The sequence below is a fragment of the Trachurus japonicus genome, chromosome 16 (genome assembly GCF_045865225.1).
Source record: "Trachurus japonicus isolate A0001 chromosome 16, Traja_1.0".
Classification (NCBI taxonomy): Eukaryota; Metazoa; Chordata; class Actinopteri; order Carangiformes; family Carangidae; genus Trachurus; species Trachurus japonicus.
In genome coordinates, this window is record NC_140922.1 from 12,408,788 (window position 1) to 12,430,980 (window position 22,193).

Below are 22,193 nucleotides of genomic sequence, written 5' to 3' on the forward strand. Positions count from 1 at the left end.
TTGAGTTTCTCCCGAGCTCCACAAACCACAAAACATCCCCTAAGACAGTCCCCGAGTGAAACCATAGTCTTTGCTTGATTATCTGGGCTCTGGAGAGCGGAGTAAGACGTAGCTCAGAGTTGTTTTTTATCAGTGTCAGATGAGAAGAGAAGTGAGTGATGAAAAGAGATAGAGAGCTTAGATGACAGCTGTTTGACGGAGGGGCAGCAGGAGGAGGTGCACATGAGACACATCAAACATAAAAGAGAGAGGATGCAACACAGTGCAGAAACACAAAGCAAGACATCCATATAATAAGAATGAGTGAATCTCCAATACAGCTTGAGGTAAGACCTTCACCGAAACACAAATGTGCCATGTTGTGGTGTTGTGGAGCTGTGTTTAGTGTGTTCACATGGGAACCAGCCTCATGTGAGTTTTAGTCGCTGGAAACTGGAGCTGAGCCATTCATGTTGCTGGGAAATGATATTATTCAGGCTCTTGTGGTTTTGAAGTTATTGAGTGAGGTCTGCAGAGTGCAATGCGAGTATAATGTTAGTGGCCAACTGGGCAAACTGATATTGTTTTAATCAGCATTTTCCTGCAACACTGGCAAATGTTGAAGTTAAGACAGAAACGAGACACTGCTGATATTAATGTGCATCATGATTTAACTGAAGTGGAAAGTAATATTTAAAGTACATGACAGCGGGGCAGTCTAAATTATCACAGATATCGAAAACATGAAATACATTAATATCCACTTATTTAAATGGTTCTTGGTATTGTATCATAAATTAAATATCCTAGTGGAAATGAATAAAAACAACCTTATGCAGAGCAGTAGAAGCTACTTTAAGAATAAATGTGTTTACGTCAGAGGCGGACAGAAATCACTGTTGAGTTGTCAGAAGTTATTGGTTATTGATGGGACAAGGTCAGAGCGCTCATTCATGTTGTCTTTTTTCTAATTATTAGTTTGTGATGGTCCTGTAGATTTATGATGACATACGATCACATAGTCTGTTGGTTAAATGTGTGTATACTACAGTCACTGTTTGTGAGGAAATAGAAACATCACTGGATCCCAGAAGGTGGAGTAGGATGTCAGAGAGAGAGGAATAAAGCAAAATCACTCAGTGATACTTTCACTTTCACAGCTTATAGGTGTAACCTGTGATGAAGTGGCTCTGATGAGCTGCAACTGACTATTGTTTTTTATTTATTTCCACTAGGATATTCTATTTATGATACAATAAGATTGAGAAAAACACAAGATATTCCCATTTGAGAGTCTGAAACGATGGAATTTTGACACATTTTGTTCGATGTAAGATCAACCACCCAACACCGCTCTAGAGTAAAGATGGAAAACAATAAGCAACATCACCCTTCTGTGTATTTCCATGGTCAGCAAATACATTAAAACAAAAAAAACAATATTCCAAACACTGCCGTGGTGCCAGTTATTTTTTCTGTTTTAACTTGCTCTCCTCCTCCAGCCTCAGCTATCAATCCAGCCATCGTCAGAGCCAGACCTTGAGAGGGGGCTTCCACTTGTGTTTCAGCTGCCACTCCCCTCCCCGGATCCCCCTGAGACCCTGCAACAAACCCAGCCCCAGCCTGAGGAACAACTGTCAACGTCCAACCCCGAGCACCAGCACCAAGCAAAGTCACTGTGGATAAGACGTCGCAGGCTGCTCCTCCTCTTTGGGGGGTTCTCTCTATGTGTGGTCTTTCTTGGACTAATTTACTACAGGCACCACAATCTGCAAAATAGGAGCAGCAGCCAGACAGAAGCCGGTAGGCCTTAAATACAACAACACAGCAAAACAAATTACACAATTCACAACTGGTCATTTTGTCTAACTTTGTGTCTCACTCTTTCTTCTAGTGACTGCTTGTCTGTCCCCGGCCTGTCAGTGGGCCTCGGCCCGTCTGTCCACCTCTGCCGACCCCTTCAAGGAGCCGTGTGACTACTTCTTGTTCACGTGCAGATCTGACAGACTCTCACCAGACGGTGGGGGGAGACAGAGAGGACAGGGCATCCCCGGACATCCACAGAACCAGAACGGATGGCCGCAAAGGACGGGACAAGGTCAAGAGAGAGAAGACAGAGGAGTGAGACAGGAGACGAGACTGGACAGAAAAACTGTGCTGCTGCAGTATCTCAGGCAGATTTTAGGTAAGGGGTTTGGACTGTTAGCTGTACCAGCCACACATGTGATTACTGAGTGGTCTGAATTGTGTTTTGTTTTGTGTTTCTGTCAGAATCAAACGACAAAGGAGGTAGTTCAGCCGTGCAGAAGGCCAAAGGGTTTTACAGTTCCTGTTTGGACACTAGAGCCATAGAAACAGCTGGAGTGAAGCCGTTCCTCACTCTCATCCAGAAGGTAGGACACTCATTTAGTCATTCAGTTGTTGCACCCTTTGTACCTTGCTCCCTTGTTGCACCTGAAGTTAACTAGCAGTCAAACAAGTACTTGATTACATACATTTAACTGATGGACAGGAAGTGACCTGATACTTGTTTTTTTGCCTCAATTTATGGAATATTTTTTTGGATTTTTGCACTCGAGTCTTTAAAAAAACTGTAACTTCTGTGAAACTATGATAGACACTTGGCACATTTGCTGCAAACTGTCCAAGAGGACAGCTGCATTTTTTTTGAAAGACAAATGTTGTTTTGCTTGTTTGTATTTTTGTGGCCCATTCTCTTGATGCTTATAATCCCACTCTTTTGAATCTCTCTCTCTTTGTGCGTGCAGCTGGGAGGTTGGGCTGCATCAGGCCAATGGAATAAGACCGATTTCAACTCCACCTTGAGCCTACTGATGAGAGACTACGCCACCTTCCCCTTCTTCAACCTCTATGTGGGCAAAGACCCAAATGAAATTGCCCGCGGGACGACCAAGAGATACATACAGGCCAGTGTCCATTAAGATAAGCGAGCACTTTGCACAGTAAAGTGGGCTTTGTGCTGCTACTTATCTCAAGTCCCCTTTTTGTCAACAGATTGATCAGCCAGATCTATTGATCCCAATTGAATGGAACAACAGGACACAGAAGTCTCAGGCTAAAGCTCAGGTTGGCAATCACTATATATAACACTATATAAATAGCTTTTAATTAATATAATACTTCTCCGTTGCACTAATGCACTCCTCAATCACTCTCCTGTCTCTTTTTTTCCAGAAACTGCGTCCCTTCTTGGCATCATGTGAGCAGTACCTAGCGCTGTTGGGGGCCAGCAGCAGCATGCTCCACGTGGGCATGTTCATGTCTCTGTCCTCTGAGCTGGCTGTCACTGCTGCACCTCTGCAGTACCGCCTGTCGAAAGGACAGCTCTACCAGCGCATGACCATCAGAGAGCTACAGGTACAGGAGGAGGAGGAGGAGGAGGAGGAGGAGGAGGAGGGGGCTGTGTTGCTATGCTTGCTCGCTGTGTCTGAATCCAATATAGTAATAGATTGCCTTCATGTAAACGCTCCCACAGATCCAGGCCCCGGCCATTGATTGGTTGGGCTGTCTGAGGGCCACTTTCCATCCACTGGCTCTGATGGAAGACGATTTCGTCCTTGTGCATAACTTACCCTACATGGTGCAAATGTCGCCCATCATTAGGAAGTGGCTGAACAAGCACGAGCTGCGCACCAGGTACTGTAAGTGATGTGGAAAAATACACTCCAACATGCAAAGACCCACTCTCCCCTTTTTTCCCCCCTTTTCTGACACTTTGCTGCCTCATTTGATCACACTCAGCGGCCCACTTCAAACTTACATGGTCCTGAACCTGCTGCACACCCTGATGCCGGCCCTGGACTCCAGATTCTCAGAAACAGCTAACAATTTATCTGTGGCTCTGGGCGACACTGAAGGGGTGAGTCAGTCCACACAATGAATCATCGTATTCCACTAACAAGAAAATATGATCGTTTTTTGTTTTGGCCCATGTAACAAATGAATGAAATGAATATCTCTTTGGAGATTAATAAAGTAATACTTATTAGTCTAATGAATTGATTTATTTGAATCTTTTTGTGGGACAGGTGGCTCCTCGCTGGAGACGCTGTGTGTTGGAGACGGAGAGAGGGTTTGACTCAGTGCTTACACACCTTCTGCATGAAAGAACGGCACACAGAGAGGTGAGAGAGGACTGTGAAAAATAAAGTTATGAGTGGGATGCACAGTGTGTTAAATGTTTTTATTGTCCAACAGGCAGAGGAGATGATTCAAAACATCTTTTCAATGTTCAAGTCCAAGTTACATGAACTTAACTGGACAAATAAGACAGCTCTCCAGTCTGTAATGAAGAAGGTAACTCAAGCTATAATTGATATGTTTATTTTTTTTTAATTTAACATTATATTTTGTAACCATTTTGTCATTGATCGTTTGTTATCTTCCAGATTGAATCTTTAAATCCAAGAGTGTGGACTTCAAATGAGATCTCTAGTGAAGCTGAGCTTGATCTCCTTTTTTCAAAGGTACATTACTCAACATCCAGTAGTTCAAACACATAAGGTGTAAGAGGAGTTCGTTCACAGTGAACTTTTTGTCCAATAGACAGATACAGATAAAGAAAATAGAAAAAATGGAAATGAAGACAAAGAACACCACTGACTCGACCTGTGTTTTCAGGTGTCGGTGAGCTCAGACAGCTTCTTCTCCAACTACGTCCAGATTCTCTCCTTGTGGCAGAAGAGACGCAGAAAACTCTTGGCCAAGCAGACGGAGGAGGCTGATGTGTGAGTGTCGGCTCTGTTCTTAAAAAGATGAGATATGTAAAAATGTTTTAAGAACGTATTTAATCTTTTCTCATTTCTTTTAGTCTGTCCGTCACACCACTTCTTCTGGGTGATGAGCTCCTCTTTCCCATGGGAATGTTTGCCCCTCCTCTCTTCCATCCAACATATCCCAGGTAAAGAGCAGAATGATTTTAAAAGCACTGTTGTAATTTCATGGTTTTTATGCCTCCATGCTGGCAACATTATGTGCTCAGGTTGTCTATCTACCCTATACTTGAGAAAAAATCTCAGTAATAAGACCTTAATGGGATTTCTACAAATTTGTTAAGACATTTAACGCAAATATGAACTCATTTGATTTTAGTGGTCAAAGGTCACAGTCACTTCGACCTCAGAAAACATGTTTCTGGTTTTGTGAACACAATATCTCAGGGACACCTAAAGGGATTCCCCACAAATGTTGCACAAATGTTCACTTGGACTCAAAGATGAACCACTTAGATTTTGGTAGTTACACATCAAAAGTCACTGCAGACACATCAAACAATTTACTTGAAAATTCACATCAACCCTAAACTGCTTGTCAGAGGCATTCATTATTTTATTATGATTGAACATGATGGTACACTTTCTGTTTTAACAGGGCAATGAATTACGGTGTAATGGGTTTCCTTCTTGCCAAAGATATCCTCCACTTGTTTCTGCCTGACAGTAAGAGATGCTCACATTTGTTGTGTTATGGTTACGCACATAATAAATTTCCTTATAAACGTGCTGTGCAGACATAAAAACTGCATCCTCTGTGCTCCACTGACAGATTGTTCACTGTAATATGATGTCCATGTCTCTGCTGTGTTGTAGTTTACTCTCAGAGTGAGACGGTGCACGCTGTGGGGGAATGTGTGTGGGCTCACTATCTCACTGTGACAGAGAGAACAAGCAGAGGTGGAGCATTTTCTCTCTCAGCAGCACAGCAGCAGGAGGTGTGGGTGCAGTATTCTGCACTGCAGATAGCATTGCAGGTGAGGAGCCATCCTCAGGCTTTAGTGTCTTTGTGCATGTGTGCATGTGTCCGCATGACAACATTCAACTCATACATTCACATTTCATCCGCCCTCGTTCCTCAGGCTTATCATCAGAGTCTGAAGAGCCGTCCAGCGGACACCTCCATCTCAGGCCTGTCACACACTCGCCTCTTCCTCTCATCTTTTTCTCAGGTAAAACACTTAAATTGTTCTCTTTAAGTTCTCACCCCCTCGTCTCTCAGCTAATCCCCTCATGTTTTTTTTATTCATTCTTTATCAGGTTAACTGTGACTTTGACCCCTACCATGAATTCATGCCATTGGAGCCTTCCTTCCTGATTACAGTCATTTGTGCCAAATCTCACCTGTGTCCTTCAAGCCTACAGTGTCCCAGTAAAACCCAACAACGTTCATTACAAACATGCTGAGGAGACTCCTCTGAAGACTGGCTCGATTTTGTTTTGTTACTGAATATGAGAAAAACACTCACATCCATGAGGTGCTGTAACAAAGCACACTGGATGATGGCAAACTGTTGTTACAAAGAAAGTTTATATAGAATACTCTTAGTATGTACAACCCCTGTGACACTGACATTTTATTTTTGTTTTTTGTATTAGCCTTAATTGTCTATAAGATATGTTTGCATGTTTCATGAATTGCACAACCTGTTTAATAATTATTGAAATAAAAAAGACATTTGGAAAAAAAGTATCCAGATCCTTCACTACTGATAAAAGCACCCCATAAAAGTTCTGCTTTCAAAATCATACAAGTTATGGAGTAAAATGACCCCCTGTGGAAAGCAGCAATATTTTCATCTTATTTATCTATTCAGACACAGTCAGCTTATCAAGCTTAACATGTGTTCATTTGCATTAATACAAAAATTACTTATTAAAGGGAGAAAAAAATACAAATATTTGCATCTAACAAGCTGGAACTATAAGGATATGGCTTTTCTGCAAGAAAAATAACAAATGATTGTCATGATAAGTTCTCAATTTCTGTCAATTGCTTCAGCTTTACTTATATGTGTATTCTGTTTGATGGCTTGGTTTAAAACAAGATAAATTCATGTATAAAGCTAAACTAGTAACCAAAGTGGTAAAAAGTACACTATTCATGGGTTATGACTGGACAAAGTATTCCAATTAACTTTGTTTGATTCCAGTTCCATGAGTTCCACAGTAACCAAAGAACTGTTATTATTCAAAATCAAACCCTGAAATTAGTGTTTGAAAAATCAGGCTGTGCCATGTGCCAGTCTGCCTCTCAAACAATCAGCTGGAGTGTTTTCATATTTCAGATCTCTTTTTGAAATATGAAATAGCCTGACGGGAACCATGCGGAGGAAAGCCACGGCCAAAAAAGCCTCAGAGTGGCGTGCACAGGGAAATGGTAACATCGATATAAAAGCAGGAGAAAATACACCTTTGAGGCCGATTAGACCTCCTAATTCTCCGACTGGGAGGGGCCTTGGAAAAGCAGGAGCCAAACGTTTGGGCCAGCTACTGAAACGGGCAATCCAGAGCCAGGAGGAGCCGGCAGGGAAGGGGCAAGCGTCTGTGCCAAGTGAGTAACACAACCAATATACAAGAACTAAAGCTAAATGTAGCTAGCTACAATCAAATCAACATGTAACCCTGTGGCTGGTTTACTGGAAGATTTTAGACTGTTACAATGATTTGACACATTTTTTAATCAAAAGAAAGAATTTAAGAAAAAACAACAACATAATGGTGCCAGTGATGAGATTGCTGGGCCTGTAACTGACCTCCACTGTGCATAGTTTCCTCATTTCTCCTGGTACCCAGAAACCAGTGGTGCTCTACAGCAAAAATTAACACGTTGAACTCACTAAATTCAGGGGAAGAGACTTATAATTGGAGACAGTTTTGATGATGGACTCATTATTTTTTGTGACAGTAAACTCAACATCTTTGCAGTTTTGAACAGATGCTCAGGGTACATTGAGTATGTTCACATGGGTTTACAGGAAAATTATGAGGATTTCTCAATATTTAAAGAGTTTGTGGGCTTGATAGTCAAATTCAAATATTGACCCCACAATTGACTACAAAGTAAATACACAGAAAGACATAAAACATAAAGAATGCAACATCGGCCTTCAACAGCTTTAACAGGTCAAACAGATTATGACTAAAAACATATTTGACAGACTATGAATTTATTTCCTTAAGTTATGATTTGAATGAGTATCTTGGAACTAGATAGTGATTCACTATTTTCAGTGATCCTCCATGTAAATCTATTCAATATCTCAGAAAGTCACATAACCTCCTCTCGTCTTTTCTTTTTTTTTTTTTCCAGAGACCCCCGTACGGTTTTTCAAGCATAAGATTCAAACTGGGGCTGAGAATGCATCCATGACGAACGCTGCACAGACCATAAAAGCCTCTCAGCACATCTCCCAGCTCATCCTCAATGTGGTTTCCCTGTGTAAACACAGAGGTGGCCTCTCTATGGCAGAGCTCAGGCAGACTCTGGCTGCTGGAGGCTACAATGTCACCAAGAACAACAGGCAGGTCCAAGTGGTGACCAAGAGGCTGATTGATAATGTCACACTGGTACAAACAAGAAATGCATCGCTGCGGCTGAACAATAAGGTAAAGAGCATTTGCCCATTTCATTTAGTTAATTGCAAATACACTGGTATGGGTTAAAAGGCAACACTGAATGACATACATTAGGACAGATAATTGCTGCCTTGTGATTTAGTGTTGATGTTGTCTCAAAATTTGGATTTAAGACATATCAGGTTTGTCTCAACAATAATCTTTGTGATAACTTTAACTAATTTTCAATACTTTATTTTCAACAAAAATCAGCCAACAGAGACAACACATGTGAGGACGAGCACTGTGAAATCTCCAAAACCCAAAGGAATTCTGAAGCAGAATAAAGCAGTCAGCAAATCTCCCAAAGTAGAAGAGAAGCCACAGAAACAAGCCGCAAAGACTCCTCAAACGAGAGCTAAATCATACAAACCAAGAGGCAAGACAAACAGACAAGCAGCCAAATCACACAAACCAAAAAGCAACTCTCGAAAACCAGCAGGCAAGACACGGAAACTAAAAGGCAAGACTCGTAAACCGGCAGGCAGATCACACGCATCAAGAAGGAAGAAGACGCCCAAAGCAAGAAGAAAGACCCACAAGACAGCAGGGAAGAAACGCCGACCTTACCGACCTGCACGGGTTCAAAAGGCAGCGAGGAAGCCCAGAAGGACTCGGAGACGACAACCAAAAAGAAACCACCGTACATATAAAACCCACCAGAAAAGACGAGTTTCCAGACGGAGGCTTGCTAAGACCAAAGCACGATTAAAACTACGGCATTATCAGAATGACAGGAGAAGGACTTACTACTATTAGACAGCATACTTTTTTGCAAGGAATAATAAACTGAAACCTTTTGAGCAAAGTGAAATTGAATATTTTCTTTTTATGCTACAGTAAAAATGTCTTGCTGTTTTTAATTGACACTAAGGTGACATAGGGAATCCCACGTACTCCTCCCTGTGAGGCTTTTTATTCACTGTGTTATACTGAACTCTTCCCTGTCTTTATGAAATCAAATCACACATTATTCATTTGTATATTTTAATAGACCTGTGCAATGCACAGCCATTGCTCCTGGAATTAGTAACTACAATCAAAAATTGTAATAAAACATGGAAAAGGGAAGATTTGGTACAAAAATGAGTGTATATATCCCACATGGTGGCCAAACCAGCATCATACTTGTAGTCCACAAGGCCTCACATTTGCTGCCACGTTTCTGGTTCATCCATTCTTAGTCCACTGAAAAATGTCCATGCAGTCTACTGTCTAGTCAGTAGTCCGTCGCAAGCTTGTCACAGGACCCCCCACACTTCCTCGAAGGCCGAGCACATCTTAGCACAGGTCAGTGCTGCAGAGAGCGGGTAGTTACTGATGGACACAGTCTTCTCTGTGTAGTCCACATTCACCTAAAGACAGAGAAACCAGTAACACAGAAATTAGACGCTTAAAGTAAAGTAGTTAACCAGCCACCCTCTATGTGTGGAGCCATTTCTCACCGCTCCATGTGCAAACGCTCCGATCACCACTGCAGCTGGTCCCTGCGGCACCAGAGACCGGGGACACACGGCCTCTCCAGAAGAGGAGAAGGAGGTGCCGATGCGAGGGCAGCCAGGAGGCAGGTGGTCGGACACCGGGTTTTTAATCATCCTCAAAAGCTTCTGTGGGCCATCGGCAGCTCTGACGCTCAGCTTGTGCAGCAGCTGAACTGAAGTGGGAAAAGAAGGATGAGACGTTATGAATGGCTGAGGAGGGAGGGCAGAGGAGAAACAATGACAAAAACCGAGGTGGTAGTTTACCCATGAGGCCGCAGAAGCGGGTGAAGGTCCTTGGGATGCGGGTCTGTGGGTTGATCTCTATTAAGGCGTTTTTCTCTGTGTGGATGTAAACCTGCAGCAGACCTGCCCTGTTCAGCGGACTGTCCATCAGCATGAGCAGACACTGGTCAGAGGAAATAAGCTTGTTACACTGTGTCTGTACATCTGGCTGTGTTGTCATTGGTGTGAGGACAGATGTGGAATTATATTATTATAATTATTATGAGTGAAGAAAAGCAAATATTTGTGGATCTCTTTCAGAGATTATTTAAGTGATAAAAAGTTAAATATACTGCATGGGCTGTAACTATGAAGGTTACCTGATGTGTGATGTCAGGTCTGATGTGTCCTGGATCTCTTCCACTTTTGACGATCATATTTTTGTGCTGGTCACAGTTTAACAGCTCAAATGACTTCCCGACCTGGAAGAAAACCAAACATAACGTACAGTATTTATGTTGTGTAGCTCTAACTGACTTGTTGTGAGACAGTTCAGATGCGTGGCTCCTGATGTCACTTCCACTGGGAGCAGGCATCACAACAACACACCGGCACGGCCCTGACGCCTCACCTTCACCGTCTCTAACGACGCGCCCTCCAGGATCACGACCAGCCTCCGCTCGGCCATGCGGTCGTGCAGGCTGCGCAGGTGTTTGGCCGGTTTAGGTTCATATTCGTCCAAATGTTCAAGACCACGCTTCTTCTCGTTGGGTGCCGCCATGATGCTTCCTGTAGGACTGTCGCACACGGTCTGCGTCATCACAGGCGTGCGCGTTCACAGTTGTCTGGTACCTGTGGTCTGTTTGGACTGTAGCAGAGTGATGCCTTCTTTTTGAGTGCACATCATAGTCTATATACTAAATGTCATTTTGATATAAAACAGATTTTGAATATATAACAGTATAAACTGTTTTACAAAACATTTATTCCACAAATGTTTTTTTTCTTTCTATCCGTTATTTCCCATTTCTTTTAACTGTGGGGAACCCATTTTGACATGTTAGTTGTCAATTCCAACATTATAAAGACAACTTTAAACTTTTAATTAATAATGTCAGAATACATTTTGACTAATAGCCTACCTAAAGATTGTTATTTCAATATGATAACGCTACTTTTCATTTCATCTAACTGATTATTTTGTGTTTATGTGTGTTGCCGTAGATAACTACCTGTAGTACTTTAGATTTTGCAGTACTTTGCTTTTAAAAATCACATGTGCACGCGCCTGTGTCGCCGCCGCCGCCCTTACGTCATCACTGTGCGCCGGATGGTTTTTCACAACGTGTTGAGGGAAATTTCACGTGTGATATTTTCTGATCTTCCACCGTACGGTCAAGAGTTGGAGCGAAACGGGACAGACTAATCGGTGAGTAAGTGAAAACCTGTTGTAAAGTTTCAGTCTCGGGCCAAAGACTCGGTCAGTCCGTGTTAATAACGGAGCTATTAGCTTTTACTTAGCAACACTGCATGCGGAGTTGGGTCGATTGTTAGTCGACGTGCAGGTGGTCTTTAGTTCGTTACAACATTACTCTGTTACTGCCAAAGTTCAGTAACAACCACGAAATAATTCAACGTTTTTATATAGAAAACACGTGACACCTGCCTGGTGTAACATGGTGAATATGTTGTGACATCAGTTTTTATCTGCAGACCTGTAAAGTACAACTCGACTTTTCTTTCACTGCTTCACGTGTTTTGACATTTCCAAACTCTGCCTCCTAACCATAAGCGATCCAAACACCTCCATCAAGCTCCTCTTACATCCTAATGGGGCTCAAAACTAGTTAACTAGTCTGTTGTGTGTGGATATTAGAAGTGGTTGAAATATAGGGAATTCCCAATCAAATTGAATCAATAATATTAGTTGATTCACCTAAACGTGTGGCCTATTCACATCAACAAACTTCTCTGAAGGCTCAAAGATACTGACACGGTTTTATACCAACTAACTATATTTTTGTGGTGGCTGCTCAAAAATAAAAACAGCAATCCTTTGACAAGTTATACAAGTGTTATTCATATATGTGTGTATATTATCATTCATCTTGTGGTTCACTCAAACCTCCCTGATATGAAGCTCTGTAGTAGTTTTATTTTCAGAGCAAATGAGTCTCACATCAGTATGAGCTCTAAATGGCCTCTGGTCTTATACACCAATATTGTTATTTTGTACAGGCCGTGAACAGGTCCTTGTCTTCTTCTGATTTTCAGGATATCTGTTTAGCTCGGAGTCATGGGTCGGAAGTTGGATCCCACCAACAAGGTGAAGAGAGGGCCAGGGAAGAAAGCCCGGAAACAACGGGGAGCAGAGACTGAGTTGGCCAAGTTCATAACTGATGGTGATTATGGTGTCCTTTCTGTCGGCTCTCATAACACACGTGTATATGCACTGCAGAAATATGGCCAAACATTATCAAGGCTTGCTAATCAAGATGTTCTGTTTCTTTACTGTTTCCAGAGGAGAGTGAGACAAAACGTCTCTCCAGTAGAGGCAGGAAAAGGTGAGAGTTTGACTGACTGTATAACAGCAAATTACTTTACTGTGTTCACAAGTTGCTCATTCATGTTGTCATTTTTCAGAGCTGCAAAGAGAGCACAGAATGTAACAAAGCCAAAAGATGTCGCAGAGGAGCAGCCCAAGAAAGGTAACCACATCATGGTTTTTTTTTTTTTTACATACCTACTTAACATACTACCTAAGATGTGATGCATTAGGAATTATGCCCAAACAAAAGAAATGTCTATCATGCATTATGTAGCTCCAGAAATTCAACATCTATGAATGGTGGTTCAAACAAAACAATCTAATCTATGCTTGTATGTTTTGTTTGTTTCCCTCTCTCTCCGAAGGATTCACTGACGAGAACAGCAAATGGTTGAAACCAGTGAAGAGGAAGCGCAAAATGAATGAACCTGAAAGTGAGGATGACAGTGAGGAGCACTGGGAGGATGAGGAGGAGGAAGGGGAGCTGCAGCAGAAGAAGGGAGGAAAAGAACAAGGAAAAAAGGCAAAAGCAGTCAAACAGGCTGAACAGAAGGAAGAGGATGATGATGACAATGACGATGAGGACGACGATGATGATGATGATGATGACGATGATGAGGAAATGGTTGATGACTACGGCACTCTTGATGATGGCAGTGCAGATGAAGCAGCAGCAGGAGAGGACAGTGATGATGAGGAGGAGGTATGTGAAACCAACCACCAACCACCAGAAACTGTCTGACTTTCACCCAGTTTTGCTCTCACTGCTGCAACAAAATCAAGGCGTCTATGAGTTAAAGCGTTAATATGGTGATAAACGTAATTTATTATGATTCAGTGATTATTTTTCTTGGTTCTTATTTCCCATACAGCTCCTTCCTATTGAGCGTGCAGCCAAGAAAGAGAAAAAGCTGAAAAAGACCATGGGTCTAGGGAGTGACGAGGACGATGATGATGATGATGATGAGGAGGAGGAAGAAGATGACGATGATGATGACGAAGACAAATCAGATGCTGACATGGATGAAGAAGACACGGTACAAGCCAACATAGATGACATGGACAAATTCAGGCTACCAGGGGCAGAGGAGGCTGAGAAGGAAGGTGAGTGTTTTTTAATTTTTTTTTTTTTTTTAAAGCAGCACATGTTGCAGCAGATTGACCCCAACTGCTCTACAAACAGTGAAATCTGTTCTTTCTTGTCCGTATTTTCCAGGTGTCCTGCCTCTAGACCTGAAGACAATTTATCAGAGAATAAAGGACAACATTGATGTCCTTTGTAATTTCTCAACAAAAAGGGAGGAGGGCAAAGAGAGAGCAGAGTACATCTCGCTCCTGAAGAAAGATCTGTGCATGTACTACAGCTACAACAACTTCCTCATTGAGAAATTAATCGACCTCTTCCCACTCTCAGAGGTGTGTGTTCTTGCTGCAGAAAGCATGTGCTCAGAAATACTGTAGTTCATCTCACTGTGATTGCAACTGAATGAGCCAATTAACACTTTGGGTTGATTTAAAATTCATATTGAATTGAATTGAATTGAATTGAATTGAATTGAATTGAATTAGCTTCATTTGTCTTTATTTTCTTCCTGACAGCTGGTTGATTTCCTTGAGGCCAATGAAATTCACAGACCTGTCACTATTCGGACCAACACACTTAAAACAAGGAGGCGGGACCTTGCACAGGTAATTGCTCATGTTGGGAGATGCAAATTAAATTCATAGGAGGATAACATTGAAGTATGAGAAAATAAAATGTGATTGGCTTCTTTTTTTTTTAAATGCAGGCATTTAGGTTAAACATAAAAACCTGTCACACAACTGGTTTAATTGAACTTTGAATGTAAATTAAGTCAATGCTGTTTTCAAATACCTACATGTTGAATGTGTTGGTCTGTTTTTCCTCGCTCAGGCCCTGATCAACAGAGGAGTGAACCTTGATCCACTGGGGAAATGGTCCAAAGTAGGACTGGTCATCTATGACTCCTCAGTACCTATAGGTAAGTTTCAGAACATCTTTGTCAAAAATCTCCTTTAAGCTATCAAGGATCTTTAATGGAGAATATCAGAGACAAACTGTAGCATAACCTCTTTTAACTGTAATTATTTTAAAACAGGTGCAACACCAGAGTACCTGGCTGGTCAGTACATGCTGCAAGGAGCCTCCAGTTTTCTGCCAGTGATGGCGCTGTCTCCACAGGAGGGAGAGTTAGTGTTGGATATGAGCTCAGCTCCAGGAGGCAAGACCACTTATGTTGGTAAGATGTACTTCAGTTATACTTAGTGTGATTTTATGTTTTTTTAAACAGTGTTAACATGGACTAGGGCTGGTTATGTTATTGTCTTGCCTGCTGGTCATTTTCACAACATATTTACATTGTTTGTTTTATCCAACCAGTTGTCCAAAACCCAAAGATATTCACTTTCCCATTCTATATTTAAAAACTTAAAGCAAATTGGAACCAGTGGATTTTTGCTTGGAAAATGTATTGAAATGATTAATTGCATATCAAAGTTGTTGCAAATAATTTAGACTGGGTGGAATGAGTGATCATCAATTGACACGTATAGCATATACACATTTTTGCATGCTACTTAAATGATATACTGTATGTGATGATGAATGTGAATGTTGCACCTTTAGCCCAGCTGATGAGAAACACTGGCACGATTGTGGCTAACGATGCCAACGCTGACAGATTGAAGAGTGTGGTGGGAAACATCCACCGTCTGGGCGTCACCAACACTGTGGTCTGCAACTACGATGGCAGGCAGTTCCCAAAGGTAACATCCATCATCTTAAAAAAAGATAATAACTGTGGTTTACATTCACTCAAGAGTGTACTGACTTGTGGAAAAATATATCCACAGGTAATGGGTGGATTTGACAGAGTACTGCTTGATGCTCCGTGCTCTGGCACAGGAGTCATCGCCAAAGATCCAGCTGTGAAGACCAGCAAGGTAAACCACCGTTTACCATTTTATCATATACTGTAATATCTACTTTGGTTCTTTAAATAACACTTTGTCCCTGTTTTCCTCTGATCCTGCTCCCTGATAGGATGAGGCAGACATCCAGCGCTCTGCTCACCTGCAGAAAGAGCTGATTCTATCTGCCATAGACTCTGTCAACGCTGAGTCACCCTCAGGAGGATATCTGGTCTACTGCACATGTTCAATAATGGTATGTATGTGTAAATGCAAAGTAAATGGAAGAGAGTCGCGTCCACCCTAGGTAAACTTATGGAGGTGCTGTCAATGGAGCAGGCAATCAGGGAAAATTACACACAAAGCTCCAAGTACAGAAAAAAGTATTTTGTTTATTTTCACGACAGCGTTTCAGCTAGAAGCCTTTGTTAAGTCTGAGTCTTTGTAAATGCAAAATCATTTCTGTGCTGTGTGGTTGAGATTATGCAAAAGACAGGTCTGGCTAATGAAGCAATCTCCTAGTTTAAGATCAATAAAGTAGATGCACAATAAAGTTAATCTATCAATTTTTTAACTATAAAATGTATTGCACTAGGTGGAGGAGAATGAATGGGTGGTGGACTATGCTTTGAAGAAAAGGAACGTGAAATTAGTTCCCACAGGACTCGACTTCGGCAAGGAAGGCTTCACCAGGTAAATATGAGGTGTATTTTCACCAGCCTACTACAAGTTATTGAAAGGCTAATACTTTGATCTTTAATGCTACATTTATTGTTCGATTCTTCTAGGTTCAAAGAACGCAGATTCCATCCCTCTCTGCGACTCACTCGGCGGTTTTACCCTCATTCCCACAATATGGATGGGTTTTTTGTGGCCAAACTCAAGAAGTTCTCCAATGTAATTCCAACCACACCAGCAGGGAAAGGTAACTCTTTTTTATGAGTCCTGCACAGCCTTCTGCATGATGGCTACTGTGTTTATCTCACACTAACGGTCTGTCTCTGTTACTAATATAGCAGAAGAGAGCTCTGAAGCTCCTGAAGCTCCTGAAACGGTCACAGAATCTCCTCAGGAGAAACCGTCCAAAGGTGACAAGGCCAAAAAGACGGTCCCCGGCAAGGCAGGCGGCTTAAAGGAGAAGGCCCAAACCAACGGAAAAGCAGCCAAGGACAAAGCAAACGTCAAGTCAAAGGGCAAAAAGAACTCATCCACTGGACCAAAAAAGGCAAAGATGGCTAAGATGGAGGGAGAGACTGTGAAAGGGGCAGAGGCCAAGAAGCCCGCAGTGAAGACAGCTGAGGAGACAAAAGCATCAAAGGCTGGCAAAAAGGAGGGGAGCAGATTTGAGAAAAAGACCAAGGCCAAAAAGATGAAACCACAGAACAAGAACAGAATGGGAAAGAATAAATTCAAGAAACTGAAGAGCATGTTGGAAAAACAACCGCAACCTGAGTGACATTGTGTACAATTATGAAATATACATGGTAATGTAAGAGATTTGTAGAACTTCATGTCAGACCCAGATCCACGTCCCCCTCAGTGGAAGTTGGTAACCTCTGTTCTTTCAGAGCAACAATACTGTATGTGTTGAACTCGATTGTAACACAGCCATGTACAGAAGGATTGGACCGGTCAACGATGTTCACATTTAAGTTTAGTCCTCCCTTTTGTATTTGTATTACAGAATATTAATTGTGTTTGTCTGTTGATTTAATTGCAGTGTGGGTCAACTTTCAGAAATCTGTGAGACATAATAAATCTTTTAAGATATTTTCCTCACTGCGTGTTTGGTCCATTATTAATCACGGAATTTTATTTGAAAAGGTTGAATCAGTTATCTCTTTTTACATTTTAGACATTTTTTTGGGGGGTGGGGGGTGGATATAGTTTTAAGATAAATTTAGACAGAAATTGCACTTACTGTAACTTTTGAAATAGTAAAATCTTTATGACATTAGGACTAGTTATGTTAAAGATCTTTTGAATTTGACTTCTGACAACTCAATGTAAATGTAATTTTACATGATCAAATTTAGGTTTAACTTGACTCAATATTTTTGACTGGTCAGAACAGAAACTGCTGATAGATTAAGGACTTTCTAGTGTTTATTTTTTATGAAGTAGCTGGTAGATTGTAAACGGTGGTGTGGATGTGGCTCTGAGCTGGAGCCCACCGCCGTGGAAACAGTCAGTCACATTGGTCCAATCTCACACAGGAAGCTGTGTTGTTTACATTTTCCAAGATGGCGGCGGGGATGTATTTGGAGCATTATTTGGACAGTAAGCTGAAAAATCATGTCTCAATCATGCTGTAACATGTTTCTACCCACTTAGCTCCGTTATGCACATGTATGTTTGTACATGCGTGTGTTGGGCTGTGTCTTACATTGCAGGCCGTCGTTAACCCGCCGCTGGAGCAGAGCGCCGTAGCCGTCTACCAACGGTCGGCGGGTTTAGGCTCCGTCTAGTTGCTGGATTAGCGCATCGTAGTGCAGCGAAGAAAGGATGCTCAACAGCAAACACACTGTACCAGCCACTGTGGTTTACTTTAAATTAACTTCACAGGCAGACTGAGTGGTGTGCCTGCCTCGTATTTGTACTGCCCTAAACTACTTGTGGAGGCTAACGTAGAAGCTACAGTTAATGGCAGCTGGAGCATCAGCCCGCACATGAAATGAAGCTACTAGCCATCCCGCTTTCATTACTGCTTCATGTCGATCTCACTGGAAAAAGTGGGATTAAAGTCTTTGCTTCTCCTCCTTCTCCTCGCCAGGCATAGAAAATCTGCCCTTTGAGCTGCAGAGAAACTTCAATCTGATGAGAGACCTAGATCAACGCACAGAGGGTGAGACAAAGACGTGAAATAAGTCTGCATGTGTACTCAGAAACAGAAGTGGCAGGAAAAAACTGCACCTATGTTGGGAAAATTAAACCTGTTAAACGCAACAACAATTTTATGACTTTTTAAAACTATGGTCTGTTTAATCACTGTAATGATTCCCAATCCAGGGTTCAGGAGATCCTATCCTGAGTTAGGTATAAGGGGGTCAGTGAAGAGTAATGGGGTATTAAAACAATGTTTTGATATGTTTGATAACAATGAGTTTGTTTTCTAACTTTACTTTCTACATTTACTTATATTTTTCTGGTATACAGAATGATTTTAACTTCTTCAGGCATCTGAACAAAGGATATTTCTTTAGTTTTAAAGGTCTACAGATACCTACAGATTGTAAATAAAGTCATAATAAACTTTTGTCAGTTAAGTATGATACATTTTAAGTAAGCAAGTACCCTAGCTGTTTCTTGTGTTGCCTAACATGTGCTATCCATAGCCAGAAATGAATAATATGTGAGGCCAAGCATTGTAAATGGGAGAAAAATATGACCTGTAGATTGCATTTATCTCCTCTATGTTTTCTGTAAACAGTGACATTACATTTGTGTGTTGTTTAAGAAGTGTTGCCCCTCTTTTAGATCTTAAAGGACAGATAGACTCTTTGGCCAAAGAATACACAGCCAACGCCCGGACTCTTTCCTCTGAGCAAAAGCTGTCCATACTGAGGCAGATTCAGCAGTCGTACAGTAAATGCAAGGAGTTCGGAGATGATAAGGTGCAGCTGGCCATGCAGACCTATGAAATGGTTAGTATCTCACAATGAAACACAATGTTTTATGTGTACCTGTAGATCATATGTGTAGAATAACATAGACAATACATAGACCCGCCCTGTTGAATGTACATGACATATGCGCCACAATCAGTCTGCTAAAGTCCTTTTTTCTGCAGGTCGACAAGCACATCAGACGCCTTGACACAGACCTGGCTCGGTTTGAAGCTGACCTGAAGGAAAAGCAGATTGAAAGCACAGACTATGACTCCACATCCAGTAAGGGGAAGAAAGGTGTGTGTCCATTAATTTTGCTACATGTCCTCTAATTTTGTATTCAATGAGGTTTTCAAAATGCATATTTAGTTATGTTGTGTACATATGTTATATAAGTGGTTGTGTCATTTCAGCTGACACCAGACAGAAGGAAAAGAAGGTGGCTAAAACAAGGTCTAAAGTGAAAAGTTCAGATGAAGATGGCAGTCCAAAGAGTGCACAGAAGAAAGTCAAACTCCTTCAACCGTACGTTGTGTGTCTACAGTCCAGAATGGGATGGAGCAGTTTGAGCTTGAAGTGAATAATTTTTAGTTAGTTTTATGATTGTACTCTCATCAATATTCATTTATTTCTCTTGTTTATTTTTTGTCCATCATCAGAGGAGAATTCAACAGCCCTGCCACCAACTTTGGGAATGTGCACCCGTCTGATGTGCTGGACATGCCAGTGGACCCCAACGAGCCAACCTATTGTCTGTGTCATCAGGTCTCTTACGGCGAGATGATCGGCTGTGACAACACTGATGTGAGTTTTGTTTGGTGGCCCCTGTTCTTTTTCAGTCAGGGGTCAAATGTGCAGATGCCTTTAGGATTATGTTTTTTTTCACGAATCCTTGTACAGGTTTTTTAGTGGAGATTATTACTGTGAGGGATGTGGTTTGATCATTTAAAAGTAGACGGTATAGATGACACAAAAGGGACACTAACATTGTCCTTATTTTTGTTATTAAGTAATGCTTTACACTTGTTACACTCATGGAAGAGGTGGAGAATGAAAGATTATTTATGTTGGTAATGTTTTGAATGGGAACTGTAAATATGAGGAAAAGAAATGGTGATAAATTAAATATACAGTAAGTGGATTGAAAAAGGATGAGAACTCACAGCACATTGTTTATTATATCTTCTCAACTGAACGGCCTGTGCCGCCCTTCTGAGGTTTTGACTTTAACCTGTAAAGTATTATGTTTTGGTGCTGTACAAGAACAATTTGATTGATGTAAATTTAGAAGCCACAAGACAAAAAGTGATAATTCCAAGACATTAATTTTAGACAACTGTAAGAACCATCAGTGAAATAATTACTAGTTTCAGGGAGAAGAAAGGTTGAATTTTGGTAAATAACATGCTAAAATTCCCTTCTCTGACATTAAGCATTAAAGAAAGACATTTAAGAGGTAGATTTAAGAAAACAAGCCAACACCGAAAACATATTTCTTAATTTCATAGAACCTCTAATGTGATGGTCTGTCCAAGGAAAGTATGATTTTTTATTTTAATAACATTGGCATTAAATGCCATTCTTGTATGACAAAGGTCATGAAAATATACTTTAATGGTACAGTCCTGGCATTGAGAGGACAAAATAAGATTAATTATAAAAATAAAGCTTGTAATAATGTTATATTGTAATAACCACTTATTATACTTTAAAGAGATATACACCCTCTCCCCTACATAAGGTTTAGGAGTCATGTGGTCTTGTGCCTCTTCCTTAGTTGATAAGGTCACAGATGTCAGAGCAAGAAATATGAGTGTACTCGTGCTGTATGCATTGTTTCCTCTTGACATGACTGATTTTGTTTTTGATTTTACATTTTGAATAATGCTGTTATGTCTGTACTGAGTGCTCCATTTGCAGGACATTTAACAGTACATCATCCATGTTTTTGTCTTTTTTCCAGTGCTCCATTGAGTGGTTCCATTTTGCTTGTGTGGGCTTGACAACCAAACCAAGAGGAAAATGGTAAGAAAGTGAACTGAAACTCAAACGGAAAATTTAATGTACCATGCTGTATTAATTAAATTCAAGCCAGTCACCTCATTACTTATGAGTCTTTTTTTTTTTTTTATCTCGTGTTGTGCAGGTATTGCCCACGATGCTCCCAAGACAGAAAGAGAAAATAAAAATGCCTGGTGGTCCTGGAACAAAATGTGGACACTGATCAGATGGAGAATGAGAAGAATATTTCTTCATTAGTTACTAGAAGTTTTTGTTTCCCATCTTCCTTAACATTTGGTGCTTTTTCTTTTGGTTTATGTAATTTGCCTTGGTCTGATGCAGTGTGTGTGAAGGAGCAAGTGGTTACAATTATATTTAAGTATTGATTTGTTTTTTGTAACGGTTAACAATAATTTTGATTTGATTTTTTTAAGTTACTTTTGGTGCTCTTGTTGTGTTTTTTTTATATATATAATTTGTTTTTCAAGTGAATAAGGAACACTACAACTGCCCCTCATGGTTTAACTGGTCACATTTACGCGATACTCTATTCTGTATTCACATGTATAACTTTAAGTATTTTCTCTGAAAACATTTTGGCCATGGATATTTTTTTTTTGCCTTTTTTTGTACGGTTAGTTTCTTGTGCTTAGCCTTGGAACACTAGTTTTATTTTTTTAAAGAGGGCAAAACAATATGGAGTCAAATGCTGCATCCTGACAATGTTAGTCATCTGTGGTAGTGAGTTGAACCATTTCATTTTAACATTTGATTGAGTGCTGTATAGAAAGTAACACATTTCATGAAAAGTATTGTCATTTCTGTAGCTGCAACATTTGGTACAGGGGAGAGGGGGTGATTGTGTTGTCAATCATTTGAATACAGCTACTACCTCAAAAAACAGCTTATGTTTGTGTCTGGTTTTTATTGCACTGTACTGTATTTATTTTTTCTTTTACTGTATACTGTATAGTTTTAATCTGCTATAGTCTCGTGACCCTATGCTCGTGGC

General features: G+C 40.9%; 5 protein-coding genes across 8 annotated transcripts; 4 read left to right on the forward strand and 1 right to left on the reverse strand.

The window, feature by feature from the left end:
• Positions 1 to 154: 154 nt before the first annotated feature.
• Positions 155 to 6,462, forward strand: kel (Kell metallo-endopeptidase (Kell blood group)). Of its 3 annotated transcripts, none has more exons than XM_085801536.1 (18): positions 155 to 326; positions 1,482 to 1,782; positions 1,874 to 2,164; positions 2,251 to 2,372; positions 2,748 to 2,906; positions 2,995 to 3,066; positions 3,175 to 3,357; positions 3,476 to 3,636; positions 3,742 to 3,859; positions 4,029 to 4,124; positions 4,198 to 4,296; positions 4,389 to 4,466; positions 4,621 to 4,727; positions 4,811 to 4,900; positions 5,371 to 5,438; positions 5,589 to 5,749; positions 5,855 to 5,944; positions 6,033 to 6,462. In XM_085801536.1, the coding sequence occupies exons 1-18, from the start codon at positions 300 to 302 to the stop codon at positions 6,177 to 6,179; spliced, it is 2,370 nt and encodes a 789-aa protein (XP_085657662.1). In that variant the 5' UTR covers positions 155 to 299; the 3' UTR covers positions 6,180 to 6,462. The 3 variants fall into 3 exon arrangements, with proteins under 3 accessions (XP_085657662.1, XP_085657663.1, XP_085657664.1); XM_085801537.1 differs by having other exon boundaries at positions 164 to 326; positions 1,488 to 1,782; XM_085801538.1 differs by having other exon boundaries at positions 164 to 326; positions 1,548 to 1,782.
• Positions 6,463 to 6,961: 499 nt separating this feature from the next.
• On the forward strand, positions 6,962 to 9,204 carry LOC146971917 (uncharacterized). The gene is made up of 3 exons (XM_085801574.1): positions 6,962 to 7,326; positions 8,086 to 8,381; positions 8,604 to 9,204. Exons 1-3 carry the CDS (start codon positions 7,098 to 7,100, stop codon positions 9,147 to 9,149), a joined length of 1,071 nt encoding a protein of 356 aa, XP_085657700.1. The 5' UTR covers positions 6,962 to 7,097; the 3' UTR covers positions 9,150 to 9,204.
• emg1 (EMG1 N1-specific pseudouridine methyltransferase) lies at positions 8,570 to 10,898 on the reverse strand. The gene is made up of 5 exons (XM_085801581.1): positions 10,725 to 10,898; positions 10,474 to 10,575; positions 10,136 to 10,277; positions 9,836 to 10,044; positions 8,570 to 9,745 (listed from the first exon to the last, which is right to left on the reverse strand). Exons 1-5 carry the CDS (start codon positions 10,872 to 10,874, stop codon positions 9,632 to 9,634), a joined length of 717 nt encoding a protein of 238 aa, XP_085657707.1. The 5' UTR covers positions 10,875 to 10,898; the 3' UTR covers positions 8,570 to 9,631.
• A 532-nt stretch (positions 10,899 to 11,430) lies between these two features.
• On the forward strand, positions 11,431 to 17,351 carry nop2 (NOP2 nucleolar protein homolog (yeast)). Of its 2 annotated transcripts, none has more exons than XM_085801541.1 (16): positions 11,431 to 11,526; positions 12,368 to 12,495; positions 12,615 to 12,657; positions 12,737 to 12,801; positions 13,007 to 13,344; positions 13,514 to 13,745; positions 13,858 to 14,057; positions 14,241 to 14,330; positions 14,557 to 14,644; positions 14,762 to 14,902; positions 15,289 to 15,428; positions 15,516 to 15,605; positions 15,706 to 15,828; positions 16,168 to 16,265; positions 16,361 to 16,497; positions 16,589 to 17,351. In XM_085801541.1, exons 2-16 carry the CDS (start codon positions 12,390 to 12,392, stop codon positions 17,026 to 17,028), a joined length of 2,331 nt encoding a protein of 776 aa, XP_085657667.1. In that variant the 5' UTR covers positions 11,431 to 11,526; positions 12,368 to 12,389; the 3' UTR covers positions 17,029 to 17,351. The 2 variants fall into 2 exon arrangements, with proteins under 2 accessions (XP_085657667.1, XP_085657666.1); XM_085801540.1 differs by having other exon boundaries at positions 11,431 to 11,522.
• A 391-nt stretch (positions 17,352 to 17,742) lies between these two features.
• ing4 (inhibitor of growth family, member 4) lies at positions 17,743 to 22,082 on the forward strand. The gene is made up of 8 exons (XM_085801582.1): positions 17,743 to 17,852; positions 18,346 to 18,417; positions 19,050 to 19,216; positions 19,363 to 19,477; positions 19,594 to 19,705; positions 19,840 to 19,984; positions 21,144 to 21,205; positions 21,327 to 22,082. The coding sequence occupies exons 1-8, from the start codon at positions 17,816 to 17,818 to the stop codon at positions 21,364 to 21,366; spliced, it is 750 nt and encodes a 249-aa protein (XP_085657708.1). The 5' UTR covers positions 17,743 to 17,815; the 3' UTR covers positions 21,367 to 22,082.
• Positions 22,083 to 22,193: the final 111 nt, after the last annotated feature.